Raw genomic sequence first — 15229 nt, 5'->3', positions numbered from 1 at the left:
GTGGCACGTATTGACCAATGAGAGCGAGAGTTGCCTTTAGTTCCACCCTCCCGCAGCTAAAAGTCAACACTGGGGAGCAAGTCCCTGCTTTAGGTTGGTTGTACTAGCTTTAGCTTGCGGAAACTGTTGGTATTGTAGTTTATTACAAGGCAAATTTAAAGTCATTACACTGTAGCCCAGCAAAACCGTAAATTTTACGTTTGCGTCTGTATTTGCCACTCTGACCGGCGCCCGTTTATTCGTGTGAAAAGCTAGCTAGCATAGAAAGCTAATTGAGCTAAAGAGGTAATGATCGCCAACAGATTGAGTCGTTTTTCAGTTATCTAACGTTAAGCCGATCCTTTTCTTCAGCCAGTTGCACCTGTCACCGTGCAAACAAAGTTTACGTTATCGTGACTGTGAATCGATCTGTGAATAAATGTCGCTTTCGTCCCTCAGGAAGGAATCTAACGGTAGAGTCTGCGTCCGTCAACAGATTTACTCCTACCTGTCAACATGAGTGATGCTTGGCAAGAATGTATGGATTACTGTGTGGAGGTCACCAAAAAGGCTGGGAAGGTGAGCACTGTAATTGGCGTAACGTGCACTATTAAATGCTATGGCCACGAAATCGTTTTTATTTTGGGTGGAAACATGGTGAAGCACAAGTTTTGAGGTTTGAAAGCCTGGAACGAAGACAGACTTCAAAAATATCCGTCTTGCAAAGTTCAAAACCGACTGGTCTGATAGTTGTTAGAAACAAGAGACAGCTTTACACAAAGGGCAGACAGGAAACAAAACCAAAACGAGATGAGAAGGTACATATGAACCTTCTTTTGTATAAACTGTTTTAATTACAGTTATGAGATACAGCAACATAAATAAAATGGTACAGGTGAACAATAGACAGGTGCGAATTGCCGTAGTGATCCTGATTCATGCATATATGGGACATTCACATCCATCTGTGATTGGAAGAGTGATGTTATATATCTGCCTTTTGTGCAAAATGGGCATGATTTTAGGAGACTGTGTTAACATGTTAAATACAAAGATAATAAATATATTTGGACTCTGGACCTTTTACCTGATCATCTCTGACCAATTGCTGCCACCTGTATGTTACCAAACACACCACTTGTTAGGCTAATTAAGGGAACAGATGTAGTCAGTCATCCAAAAAAAATCCCCCCCGCTGAATTTGTCATTGGTTCCTGCCAGATGATCCGTGAGGCCCTCCAGATGGACATCGCCGTCATGCAGAAGAGCTCACCGGTTGACCTGGTGACCGAAACGGACCAGAAAGTGGAACAGCTAATTATATCCTCCATCAAGGAAAAGTACCCCACTCACAGGTACCTTACTAGCAATCATCAATCATCCAAATGTATAAAAACATTTGGTTTTATTCAGTTTTGTGTAAATATGAAGAAATTAATGCTAAGCCTACTCTACACAACCTAAAATAAATTCTGATGGGGAAATACTAAATGTAAAATGTACTTAATGTCACCTAGTATAGACTCCTAAAAAGTTAAAAGGAATCGCTTCAGGTTCACAGTATGAAGTTTAATCAGTCGTTTTACTGTAGGTAACAAGTGGAACTTGTTCTTTTTCTTTCGTTCTGTGATTTTCAGCTTCATAGGTGAGGAGTCAGTAGCAGCAGGTGCTCCCAGTATTCTAACTGACAATCCCACTTGGATCATTGACCCTATTGACGGTACCACCAACTTTGTTCACAGGTACTGCCTGCAGTGAAATTCTGTACAAACCATTGAGAAACCTGATATGGCTCTGCATTTATCTTTGTCGCTCTTTAACTATTTTTATCTTTTAATTAGGTTCTCTCTTGGATTGTCCTGTCTGTCAGGGATAATTAGACAACACAGATGAAACTGAACTGATAATAGAAATTGATTCCTCTGAGCTTAAACCTAGAGGGAGTTCATTAAATGAATGTTTTATGCAGTAAATTTCTTTTATGCAGATTCCCGTTTGTGTCTGTATCAATTGGCTTCGCTGTGAAGAAAGAGGTAAGATTTATTGTTGAATCACACATTGTTTTTGACACTGCAACATCTTAATTATAAGACTCATCCACACAGTAATTGCCCAGATAACCCAGTGAATTTCAGATGACTAACGCAGCAGTGTTCTCTTTAGGTTTCTTCTCTTTAATACGATTGTTGTTCTATTTTTAGCCATCCTCCCACACCACTTAATCACTGCTGTTTTCTGTCCTGCTTCGTGTCTTCACAGATAGAGTTTGGGATTGTCTACAGCTGCATTGAAGACAAAATGTACACAGCACGGAGAGGCAAAGGGGCTTTCTGTAATGGAGTCCCTATAAAGGTGTCTGGACAGGAAGGTGAATATAGTCAAATGATGACATCAGGCGTAAGTGCTGCAGTTTTTAACAAATCCACCAGGCGGAGGCAGTACCACAGCAATATTTTCTGCTTGCACAACTAGCTCTTCACAGTGACACCTCAGAGACATAAGTTGTAAATTACTGACTGTGATTCTGTGTTTTTAGAGGAATGAACAGGCTGTCAGTTGTTGAGTGATAGATTTTGTGCTTTTCATTCAAGATATTAGCCAGTCCTTGGTACTGACAGAAATGGGCTTCAAGAAGGATCCTGAACAGTTCAAAACAATGTTGGCCAACGTCAAGACCATCCTCTCCATCCCTGTACATGGGTAAATATACCCTAATACACAATACTTAATTCTTAACATTTCAGTCCTGGTTGATCTGGTGACTCCTGCCATTACTTCGTAAAGAAGTCTGTTAAAAGTAATTGCTCCTGCAATCTGATTTTAGGCGTGTGGTGTGGGTAGGTTTCCACAGCAGCAGTTCACTGTAAGTTTTAGGTATTGAGGCACCTTCCTTTTATACCCTTTTAAAAATGACTAATTATCCACAAATGAAAAATCCTTTACTTTCCCAGTTGAAGACTGGAAAGAAGAAAGAAAACTTTCTTTTTTACTTAGTTTTTACTTTAGCAGTAATATGGCATAGTTTTCATACAGCAGTAGGATAGTACATAGTAAGCAGTGAGGCTGATATCCCTGAGGTAAAAATAGAAACAGGAATTCAGGATTACAATCATGCATTGTTTCCTATGAATCCCTCCTGCGTCTGAAGGCATTTTGAATTCAGTGTGGGAACGGCAGCAGACTCTGCAGCTTAAAGGACTGTGTAGAGGGATGCCCTGGTAGCCTGACTGATTCCATGGGCACACTCGGCACACTTTGCTGGCGCAGTACTTGCTCAGATTTTGTTAATTTGGCCATTCTCCCTTGATTTTAGTGCTGTGTAGTTAAATATTTTGTTGTGATATAGAATTGGTAGTCTGCACCAGGTGTTTCAGGTTGAATCTCTGCACCAGTCGTGCCAAGCACAGTCTGTCCTGTGCTGGTTAACGTGAAGTTTGTCAAAAATAGACTAGGCGTGTATTTTCAGTGGAGCAGAGCAGAGAACCGCTTCTGAAACATGCTGCAGCGTGTCTGGTGGAATCACAGCCATTGTCTAGTTTGGCCGTGATCAGCTCTGGTAGCCGTGACACAGCCGGAAAATATGCTGCCATGCCCGGTTGAATGGAGCACTAATGTTTAAGAAGCATGCTAAGGTACAGGAATGTGACCAGTTTACTGAAGTACTGTTCTGTACTGTAGTATACTGATTTTTTGAGGTAAAAATGCTCTTGCTATGTAAGATCCCTAGTTATTAATTATTTTTTCATAATCTGAGTATAGCAGACAGAGTGACCTTTTGCACACAAAGTCAGTCAATTAAGTTTCAAGGGAAAAACTTTGTGCTGCTCTTCTCTAGACTTTTACAAAACCATCTAGGGGATAACAGTGTATTGCGTGCCATCAAGTGCAGACAAGATATCCTGTTTCCATCCACAGTATCCGCTCCCCGGGCAGCGCAGCAGTCAACATGTGTCTGGTAGCGTGCGGATCAGCTGATGCTTACTACCACATGGGCATCCACTGCTGGGACATGGCTGGAGGGGCGGCGGTTGTTACTGAAGCAGGAGGAGTTATCATGGACATCTCAGGTGAGTCACCAGGAAACCTTGAGCTATTCAAGCACCAACTTCTGACTGACTCACTGGATGATTTGACAGAAGTGGGTGACAGGGTGCTTGATTTTCAGTGCAAGCAAAAGAAGCTATTAATGTTTATGAATTATTTATTGTCTCTAACTCTTCCTGTTGTTTGTTTTTAATCCCTCTTTCGACTCACAAGTGTCTGTCAAAAGCAGTCAAAGATGGAGTACAGCTAGTGAGGGGTAGCCAATGGTTTTGTACCAGAAACAGGAAGTGGCCAGGTTTGCGAAATCTTATTTTAAATTTGGGCAATGCTGCCATTGATGTAACATGGGACCTAAACGTTATGTATATATGTGTGTGTGTATGTGTATGTATATATCTATATGTTTAACAAGTACAGTGAAGGAGTGCGTGTATGTTAAGATTTGTGCTGCTGCCCGTTTGAATCGCTGATGCGTAATGTTGGTCTCCTTTTATGGATTTGTTGGAATAATGAGACAAGCAGCACAAATGTATTTTAATCCCTCCCTCCATCATGCGTGATGTGGGAACATCAGATGTCCACACAGTCAGAGAAAGAAGAAGAGTGCGACCAGCTTATAGTTCAGTTTTAAAATTCCATTCCATACCATGGAGCTTCTCTCCGTGCTGTCAGTCAGAGTCAACCACAGTGGACGGCAGTAGAGGAGGTTGTACCACTGTCTCCTTCATCAGTGATTTAGCTGACTTCACTGACAGTCAGAAAGTGTCTGAACAGCCGACAGACTGGAGTCGTGCTGCCCGTCCTCATGCTGTCCTCTTGTTTCTGTCACCCTCCTCCACTTCCATCACAGTTAGTTTTGTGGTTTGTAAAATTCAGAGCCTGTCATGCTGTTGTTCCTGCATTACTTTGTGTACAGTGGTGCAGCTAAGACACTGAAGTGTCTTGATGTGACTGACAAAATGCAACTGATTGTGTTCTTTACTAATGACTTGAATCACTGACCCGAGTGGCCCATCTGATCATCACTTGTGCACAGTTTTAACATGAGTGGGATCATCATTTTTGAAATTTGTTCCAGTGCCTTCACCATCTGCTGTTATACTGAGCAACAGTTTTCCTCTTTATGACTAGCTTGGTATTTGAAAATTGTTCTTATATAATCTCAAAATGAATGCATTGGTGAATTAAATCTTATTTCTTGTGAACGTAGGAACAGTTTGCCACTTGCCGTTTAAAATGATTTACCAAATGCCACATTAGATGCCTAATCATCTTCTCTGGGGTTTAACTGCAAAAATCAATAGATATTTCACATTTAAGCCTACTTACAATAATATTTGAAGCACAGAGTGTAGAAAAACCCAAAATAAACAGGGCAGTACGACAAAAAGGTTAGTTTATTGAGAAACAAGGCAATTTGTTAAAAAAATCTTCACTAGTCATCAAAGTCAATAAGGACTTAAAATCTTAAAGAAACGTGCATGCTGAAAAATGTTGTCGCACATGTTAACACATGCAAAATAAAAAAAAAGATGTTCTGACTAACTTTACAGCAATGCAATTACAGTAATATTTATTATTTCCTCTTTTCATCCAGGTGGACCGTTTGATCTAATGTCACGGAGGCTAATCGTCGCGAGCAGCAGCAAAATAGCAGAACGTATTGCGAAGGAGGTAACAGAGTTTCACGTTGGCAGGGACGACATGGAAGGCCAGTAAACATCCACCGTCTCTTCAGCCAACTGAACAGTTATTTAAACGTGCAGATGTTTTAACTCGTGTCTTAAGCAGGTAACGATTCAAACTTTGCCTTAAGCACCAAACAACGATAAACCTACCTCTGAATGGTGAGTGGGTTTGTCAAATATTCAGAGCTTAGACTTTCGTTCTTCTTTCTGCTCTCTTGTCATTGTTGTAATTCTGCACTTAGACATTCACAGATTCAGAATTCCTTTTCTGTTTCAACTTATTTATACCGTAATGACATGATTAATGAAAAAAAAATTTAAAAGCTTATTTTTACAGTATTGTCTCTGATCCGTCAGCCTTTTTTTAATTGTTTTTACTTATTTATGTGGACAAATGCTATCATAACCAAATCAAGGAACTTCACTGATAAAATCCTTCCATACAGTATTGCAATACAATAATTTTAATGTAAATGTGTTCAGGTTTTACCAGTAATACTGCTTTTTTCTACAGGACTTTGGGGCTTGATTCTTAGGTTATTGTATTTAATTAGTAGATGTATTTGTTTTTACAGTAAGAAAATGATCCAATCCTGTCACTGGTTTGCACTGATATGCAAAAAGATGTATGCCAGACATTGCGTACATATAACTACTGTACTGTATACCTGTTTCTTTGTGTCCATGAAGTGATTTATTTATTTCAGTTGAAGTCCAAACTGATGGTGTTCTTTTAAAATAGGTGCATATTTTAGTTTTTTTTTTTTTTAAAAGGTAAAATGAAGTCGATGAATATAAAGTGCTATAAAAATCTCCTGCTTGTGCAGAGCCTCTCTCTGAAGCACTACTTGTCTTTAATGCCCTGCAGGGATAGGTGTCAGCCTGCATCCACATGTTGGCTGTACTCAGGAACTAAAAAGTGGCAACAGAAGCGTGACCGCAAACATTTGTGCAGAAAAATGCTGACACAGCAACTTTGATTTGTTTAATTAAACATGACAGTTTTGTGTCATGACTTATTCCCTCTGAGATATGTAATTAAACCACCCACAACACCAAAAGCAAGAAAATTAACAGAACAGTAAATTCTCCCAGCGCTGCTCCGATGTTACGTCACTCCAGCGGTCGTGCAACATTATAATTCCTTCACTGTGAGAAAACAACAGCTGCTATACCCGACCATATGCTCTGAAATCAGATTTTATCTCGAACTACGTTGGATAAATAAAAATTCCTCCATCCTTAATCTCCAGCCAGGCTTCTGAACACCTTCATAAGACCAGACTAGTGGTTCGCACCAGCCGTGTGTGTTCAAACATAAATAAATGTCCATATTCAGTCTGACCTGGAAAGATGATAAACTATCTCCTCCTTATAAAACCTATAAAGCAAAAAATATGAAGAGACAAAGCATCTCTTGCTCCAAACAGGAAACCAAATAAACAGAACACAGCAGGCCTCTAAAACTCCATAAAACAGAAGAAAAAAAAATCACAGACTGCTAACATTGTGATTTAGTAGGGAGATAAAAGCTTTTCAAAGCCGTTACACCATGTGAAATTCTCTGTTGCATTTCCTCTGCCCTTTCAGTCAGTGCTGTAGATGCTGCACATGCAGAGCATTGGATGCCCCCCCGGGCTGATGTGCTCTATGAAATAGCCTCAAGTTCTGCTCTCCAAGGACTTTTGTCTCTTTATTTTTTCAATACCTACACTTGCCGATGACCGACAAATGGTTTTAAAACACTTTACTTGAGCAAACCCAGGTTTTTAAACTGCTGTCGCGGCTTCCACAGAAATCAATGGTCTCTGTTAGTCTGCAGCAGGGGTAATCACCAGGGCCGGACAGCTGAAGTCCCCCTCGATCTACCGCCTTTACATCAATGATTGCTCAACTAGTCCTGTTGCATCGCCATCTTTTGACATTTAATGTTTTTGTTACTTGTTTGTTACAGGCATTAATAGCGCAGCCAACCAAGCATGTACTTTTACTGCTATGTCCTGGTTTCAGTTAAGGGAAGTACCATCCATTGTTCTTTGAAAAACTGGCAAGGCTATGCTTTCCTGCTACATCCCAAAAATGTGTCCCTGGAGAAGGCAGAGTCAGGCTCTGTAGATGTTGATTAGATTTTGTGTTTTTTTTTCTTCCTTTGTTTCAATTGCTTCTTCAGTTTTGTTAATGCCCCAGTACGTGTCTTTGTGCTCTGTCTTTGGCTTGGTTTGCCATCATGTTATGTATTTATTTTAGCCATGCTACCTGGTTATAGTAATGACAGTTGATCTCGGAGGTCCACCACTTTGATCCAAACTGATCCATCTTAACACCTATTAGATGATATGTGATGGATTTTGCATTGACGTATTAACAGTCGTCAGAGCATGAAGCTGATTGATCCTCTGACTTTGTGACCACAAAGTTGATTTTTTTTTTCTTTTCTGTGTGTGTGAAATGTCAAAACAGCTGTTCATGGATTGCTACAGAATTTGGTGCAGACATTCATGCTCACTGGAGAATGAGGCCTACTGACTTGGCAGTTCTTGGCAGATTGATATCTTTGGTTTTTAGTGTATTGTCTCAACAAACTCAACTTAATAGATTCACATAAAATTTGGTACAGACATTCATCTGCCCCTCATGATGAATTGTAATAACTCCTAACTGTTGGTCTAGCACCATGAAGAGATTTATTTTCTGACCAAATGCAACACTAATATTAGCCTTGACAGTACTTTGTGTTTATTGCTGATTAGCAGATGTTCATAACACGCTAAACTAAGGTGGTTAACATGCTAAACAGCAACATGTTAACATATTCATCGTGAGCATGTAAGCCTGCTGCTGAAATTAGCATTGAGCTAAAGGCCCCAGTGTGCCAAAGTAACCAGGGATAACCAAGTAACAGGGATGCTAGCATGAATGAAGGCTCAAAATCAGATGGGCCTCGGTGGCACAATTATAAAGGCCTGTAGACCGGAAACAACCTGTCTGAAGCTCCTGCTCTCCTGCTCATCTTTCACAGTGTACCGTTGACCTTCAGCAACTGCACGATCATGGCAGGCCTCAGTTACAGCTGTGATTCTAGGGAACCAAACATCCAAAACATCCGTCATCCTGGATAAATTATTCATAACGGACCTGCCAGGGAGACAGCACGACTGATGTATTTGTTTTGCCTGTCCTATCACTTCCCTCAGCCTGTCTCCCACCATTTTAGAGAGCATTTTATATTTAGTGCACAACAGGGACAACAGGGTGACTACTGTTCTCCCGCTGTTCCCGGTCAAACAAAACTTTCAACAAAACCCTCTCTTCATGATACCGCGTACCGATGTGTTAACTTCAACAGAGGTCTGTTTATTTTAGCTGTGCAGCTTGTGAATCCTTGTAAAGTAGGATGACAGTGTTGTTTGCCAGGGTTGTCATTGCATAACGCAAGTGTCATGTTGATCGACATCACATTGCTAACTCGCATGGAGAGGATTGGATGTAGTCCTTTAACATTCGCTTTAGCGCTCATCTTGTCATTGCTAGCAAACAGTCAAAACAGGTTTAGGGTATTTCAACACACGTGAACTTGAGTTATGCAAGATGTGGCGTTGACGAACGTCATGTCTGGACGAGCCTCTGCAAAATTCCACGCTGTGCTGTTTTACTAACACCGACAAAGGTGTCAGACAATGTAGAACTTATAGAATTATTATTATTTTTATTTTGTGTATATTTATAAACCTGATCTCTTAAAATGTTTATTTCTCAGTTAACCCAAGGACTGGAATGGTGAATTCCTGTTCTCTTTACATATGCTACCTCCTTTTTCAAAGACTGACTGCAAATGATCCACCTGGGGACCACTGTCATCATGTTACAAGGTTGTCAGCAACAGGCACAATGTAATTTTCTTGACACATGCAGCATTTCCTATGATTTGAACAATCAGTCTTGCAGCAAGATATGATTTCCTGCAAGACAACTATCTGCTGTTTTTTGTAGCCTGAAGATTCACAAAACTGTCACTCCCTGTGGACTTAAGCGCAGTATATGAAAGAAAGAGAGTTAAAATGATGTCATTTGGGGCCAAAACATTCCTTACTTACTTACTTCAGGAGACTTAAGTCCACTTGAACCAGTGTTGCAGTATTGTTTTTTGATACTTGTACCTTGCAGTATGTCCTGAATGTTCTGAGTCTCTCACAGACAAGGAGATCTGATTTGCATTTAAGGTACCTCGCTGTACAACGAGATGTTGTAAGTACTTGCTTTTACATGTTCTCGTGATAACTGTTGCGGGAATGAAAACTTATGACATATGAATGTACAGGTACAAGTAGATCTATGTACCAGTATCTACTTTATTTCAATTCATGAAGATGTTGTCAAAACTTTATCCAACTTTCAGCAGCCACGGCGAGAAACAGGCATGTATGCTGACTCACCAGGGGGCCTCTCCAAGTATTTTCCACCAGTTGAATAATACAATAAAAGGACCTAAAGAGAAAACTCAATAGCTGTGAAACTGTCAGGAAATACAAAACTGACAGGAGTTTTGTTTGTCATGCAAATCCCATGTTAAAACTAAAAAAAAACATATTTTCAGCTCAGCAAGTCTGATTTATGTGCGAAAGGTTTATGATCTGACATACCAGTAAGAGAATGGAATTTCTATCGTGCACTGTTCGGCATTTAATTATTAGTCACATCAGCTGCTGCGTACACGTATGTTACAGAAATGTTCACGCCAGGGTGTGTCTGAACGCAACACCTCCGCATTATACCACCTCCGGTTGGCTCCGGAAAGTTACAAAGACACCCCTAAATTTTCCACTTATATGGCCATAGATCCACTACAGTAGATGTGGTATCATGTTGTTGCAGGTCTGTACTCATAACCACAGACTTTTTTTTTCTCCTTTGGTTGCTGTAAAAGAACAGATGAGGGCGGTGCTAGTACTTTTCCCACTCTGTCATACCAGCTCTTTTTAGTTGCCTCATCTCTCCAATGAGGTAACTTAGTCTTTCAAAAGAAGCTGCACTAGCGTCTAGTAGTTAAACCTTTGGCAGCACCACCTGACTCACAAGGTAAGATTTTCTGTCATCTTAGACACACAAATGTGCTAATGTTTCCCATCATACCAGATGGATAATATTCATTTTGTGTGTGGATTTTATCACCAGAAACTCTTTATGACTCTTTATTCTTCTGTGCCATTGCTCTGACACTCACAGTGGTGGAATCTAACTCAGTACTTAGTTTTGTGGAACTTATTTCCATTTCATGTCATTTTATGCTGCTATTGCACCACATTTTTGAAGCCAAAACTGGTTACTTTTAACCCCACTACATTTGTTTCAAAGTTGAGTTGTTAGTTTGCAGGTTCCGATTATTGATACAAAATCGATATTATAATGTAGTTATAATGTATTGTCATTGATTATGAACTTGCATCAGTAATCGTAATTCACTAATATAACTTAGGGCCATATTATTCTGAAATTGGCTATTCTGTATGATGAGTACTTTTTCTTTTGGTTCTTCAACTATATTTTGATGCTAATACTAAGCACTTTGACTTAAGTGAAATTAGGAATGACATCAAAATTCAAAATACTGTGTTATTTTCTAAATTGTAAAATATAAAATGCAGGAAATAACAATCACATGCTTTAATTTTTGTGTATTTAATGAAGAACCTCTGACTTTCCATCTGTTGTTTCTGAATCAGCTGTGGCCTTTGGTGGTGATTTAGAATAATGCAGAACAGACAGCCAGCTGCAGCAGTGTTGTGTAACCCATTGTTTTGTCAGAGAAGTGTGCCAAGCATGCAGGTTTATAAGTTCTGTTTTGTTTGCCTCAGAAAAAAAGGCATTCGCCCATTTTTTTTTAAGATTGACACTAATTTTTAAGAAATAACTTTTAGATTTATTTAAGTCGAACTTTTTGCATTTAGTGATTGCAGCACTTTTACAAGCATAATTCATTTTACATGCTCTCCTCAGTAAGTCACCCCACCCCAGAAAACACCACCGGAAAACAAAATGGGCGACCCATGGCAGGAGGCATATGACTTTGCTGTTGAAGTGGCGAGAAAAGCTGGAGCGGTATGTAAGAGTCATCTGTCATAGTGTCTAAATCTGGTGTTGGGTAAAATTTGGGAGGTTGTTATGATCAAAGCGTACCCAATTTCAATCTCCTGTTCATAAGTAATATTCCTTCCATTTAGGAAATTAGGAAAGCTGGGGAGAGTGAAATAAGGGTGATGACAAAGAGCTCCACGGTTGACCTCGTCACGAAAACCGATGAGAGGGTGGAAAAAATCATCATTGGGTCTCTTAAAGAGAAATTTGGCACACACTGGTGAGACATGCACACAGATACACACCCATGTAAGAACGTTTGTGTGTTTGTAACAGAGGCATCTAATTGGTATGTCATATTTTCATATTGATCCTTCGCTTCTCTGCTGCAGCTTCATTGGGGAGGAGTCCGTTGCAAAGGGGCAGGCGTGTGACTTGACTGAAAAACCTACATGGATCATAGACCCAGTGGATGGCACCACAAACTTTGTGCATGGGTAAGATGTCAGTGTTGCTAAAGGAGACTTATTTTATGTTGAACTAAGCATTTGAAATGTAATGCAGTATTTATTTATTTATTTGGCTTGAATGTATTGTGAAGTAATTGCTGATTGCACAATATGGCTATGGAATGACTCCATTGATTAGATCTAAATTTCACCTTTAACTCATTGAAATTTCTGAACTCCTGGCCAGCAACACAGCAAGATAGAAGTTTCAGATTAGCCCACATAAATGGGGTAGTTTGGCAGGTATTTCCAGTTATTCAATACACAGACAAACAGGTGGATATATTTTAACATCCTTTTTTTTTTCTTACGTACATGAAATTACTCATTCACAGGTTTCCATTCGTGGCTGTGTCTATCGCCTTTGCCGTCAATAAGGAGGTATGTCCAAACAGGAAACAGTTTTACAGTCTGTGAAAGTAAATCTATACGTACTAAGTATGCAAAGGCTGATATTATGTCTGTTTTCAGCTGGAGTTTGGCGTGGTGTACAGCTGCTTGGAGGACAAGATGTATAAAGCCAGGAAGGGAAAGGGAGCTTTCTGTGATGATGAAGCGATTCAGGTGTCTGATGTAAAAGGTAACAATGTCTTATTTTTCTGCAGTTCCAGTCAAAAGTTTGGACATATTTTGCATATTTGAAGAAAGAACTAATAACACAAATTGAGCTTTTCAGCACCACAAACTGGTGCTATCTTTTGCTTTTGAAATTGAAATTGAATATGACATATCTATACACTTTCACATCAAGGACCTCAAGGTTACATATTTTACAACATATTAATAAATCATTCAAGCAGAATCCTCTTGATCAAAAAGGTTACACACCTTCAGTATGAAAGACTTTGACTAGTATTTTCTGTTTGAGTGTGTCCACCCTTACAGTCACTGTCACACCAGTAAAATAAACCAAATAACCCCTTTGGCGTACTGTCCTTGCAGATATCCATAAGTCCATTATAATTTCTGAGCATGGAACTGACAGAAGCAAGGAAAAAGTGACAAAGATCTTCTCCACCATGCAGAAGATTCTCTGCATTCCAGTGCATGGGTAAGCGGTCTTAGCAATGCTATGCTGACTCATTTGGAGGACTTTTCTGCCCTACGAAATCGAAATTGAGTTGGAATATGACTTTATGACATTTATCTTTCTTTATAATAACTATTCTGCGTAATTTCTCTGAAAAAGGCACTTGCAATTTGCAGTGACTCGCTAAAAAAACGGTAACTGCACTCTGATTTAATCATCTCTTGGCTCTGAAAAGCCATAGTTGCACTTACTGCAATCACGGAAAAACAGCATCCTAGATAGCTAATGCAAGAGCCATATGGGGAATGGGAATGCTTGCAAAGCTTGCCTTTGCCATGATACTAGAAAGACAGTGACAGCTAGCCAAAGATTCTCGATAACATGTGTGTGCCATCATGTGAAATGGTATACACTTCAGCGTCTCCTACGTGGGCATCGCCACCTCAGCTCCTCAACTCTCTCACCACTGGGCATTTTTAAGAATAAAACATTCCCGAGGGATATTGTTTGTCCGTGTCAAAGTAACACAACATTAGCTACCGTCAAAACTGTTCATGTTTGTGCCTTATTTTGGCACTTGGTTTGGTCCGCTGTCTTGACATGCTTGCTACAGGTTTCTTCAGGTCTTCTTACAGTGTGCTGCTGAGACAGCAGCAGGTTACAAGCAGGTTTATTTTCTCCTCATTTATCTGTCTGAAAAATAGAATTTTAATGTCAGAATGTTTGGCAGACTTGGCTTGTGGCGGATTGGTCATAATTTGAGCTCACTTTCACTTTTCTCATTGGAATGAATAAAAGCAGGACCTGCCATTAGTCTACTAAAGGCGCTAGCAAATATTTGTTTCCCTAATTGTTTATTTTCTCAGACAAACCAGTAAAAAATGACAAGACAGAGAGAAATATTGCATTTTCTTTTGCTTTAATAATCATCCAAAGTAAATGCATTTTTATTTTTTTATTATTTTGTTTAGAAAAACAATCAGCCTTTTAAAAAAAGCATACAATTAAAGTAGCCTACTGCTCACACGTAGAGTTTGCAGAGCAATAATGTTTCAACCCTTTTTGTCTACTTCACTGCCTCTGTGGTTACTGTTCACTGCCTTTTTAGGGCAATGTAGCCTACTTGTATGCATTCATCTCCAATTGATCTGTCCTGACAGGCTGCGTGGGTCTGGGACAGCTGCCACTAACATGTGTCTGGTGGCAACGGGGGCGGTGGAGGCCTTCTTTGAGATTGGGATCCACTGCTGGGACATTGCTGCTGGAGCAGTTATAGTGAAAGAAGCCGGAGGAGTACTAATGGATGTTGATGGTGCGTATGCTTTCAAATCTGATCACAGAGCATCAATTGCTTAAGCAGCACTGAGGTGTATGCAGTGGCTTACAAATTAAAGTTAATGAATGAGAAGGATGTAAGTAAATACTGTGGCTAAAAGCAGGATTTGTGTTTTGGTGAAACCGCTCTGAATAAAAGCTTTGTTTGACAATTTAGGGGGACCGTTTGATTTGATGTCTCGAAGGATGGTTTCAGCAAACAATGAGGTTATTGCTAAGCGGATCATCAAGGAAATTGAAATATTCCCAGTGGCGAGGGATGACGAGCCAGTGCAGGAGAAATGAGAATGCATTTCAAAATTGCTATCAGAAGAAAAGTCCACTCTTTTGTATCTGTATGTCTTAAAAGCGTCTGCTGTAATCACCACTGATTGTCTGCATTTGCATACTGGGTGTGTTTCATTGGCTGTGCATGATTTCAATTGTCCAAATGAAGTAACCTTCTGGTTACATGTGATTGCCCTTTTGTGATTTGTAAATAAAAATATTAAGTGAAGTAGAAAATGGCTGTGATTGTGCTTTTAAATGTTTTTGTAGCATTGTAGCATGTTGTAATTTGCACACATGTCCAT

General features: G+C 39.7%; 2 protein-coding genes across 5 annotated transcripts; both read left to right on the top strand.

Moving 5' to 3' along the window:
- The first annotated feature begins 4 nt into the window (after window positions 1–4).
- LOC124049506 (inositol monophosphatase 1-like) lies at window positions 5–11808 on the top strand. 4 transcript variants are annotated; one of them, XM_046371225.1, is made up of 10 exons: window positions 5–93; window positions 439–558; window positions 1201–1334; window positions 1617–1721; window positions 1967–2012; window positions 2239–2347; window positions 2571–2679; window positions 3895–4046; window positions 5621–10787; window positions 11706–11808. In XM_046371225.1, exons 2-9 carry the CDS (start codon window positions 496–498, stop codon window positions 5740–5742), a joined length of 840 nt encoding a protein of 279 aa, XP_046227181.1. In that variant the 5' UTR covers window positions 5–93; window positions 439–495; the 3' UTR covers window positions 5743–10787; window positions 11706–11808. The 4 variants fall into 4 exon arrangements, with proteins under 4 accessions (XP_046227181.1, XP_046227179.1, XP_046227180.1 ...); XM_046371223.1 differs by having other exon boundaries at window positions 54–93; window positions 476–558; XM_046371224.1 differs by having other exon boundaries at window positions 87–285.
- Window positions 10747–15157, top strand: LOC124049509 (inositol monophosphatase 1-like). Its single transcript, XM_046371228.1, has 9 exons — window positions 10747–10787; window positions 11706–11807; window positions 11930–12063; window positions 12176–12280; window positions 12628–12673; window positions 12764–12872; window positions 13235–13343; window positions 14483–14634; window positions 14815–15157. Exons 2-9 carry the CDS (start codon window positions 11745–11747, stop codon window positions 14940–14942), a joined length of 846 nt encoding a protein of 281 aa, XP_046227184.1. The 5' UTR covers window positions 10747–10787; window positions 11706–11744; the 3' UTR covers window positions 14943–15157.
- Window positions 15158–15229: the final 72 nt, after the last annotated feature.

Source organism: Scatophagus argus, chromosome 18 (genome assembly GCF_020382885.2).
Source record: "Scatophagus argus isolate fScaArg1 chromosome 18, fScaArg1.pri, whole genome shotgun sequence".
NCBI lineage: Eukaryota > Metazoa > Chordata > Actinopteri > Scatophagidae > Scatophagus > Scatophagus argus.
Note: the sequence above shows the minus strand (reverse complement) of the source record. Positions and strands in the feature narration are given on the sequence as shown.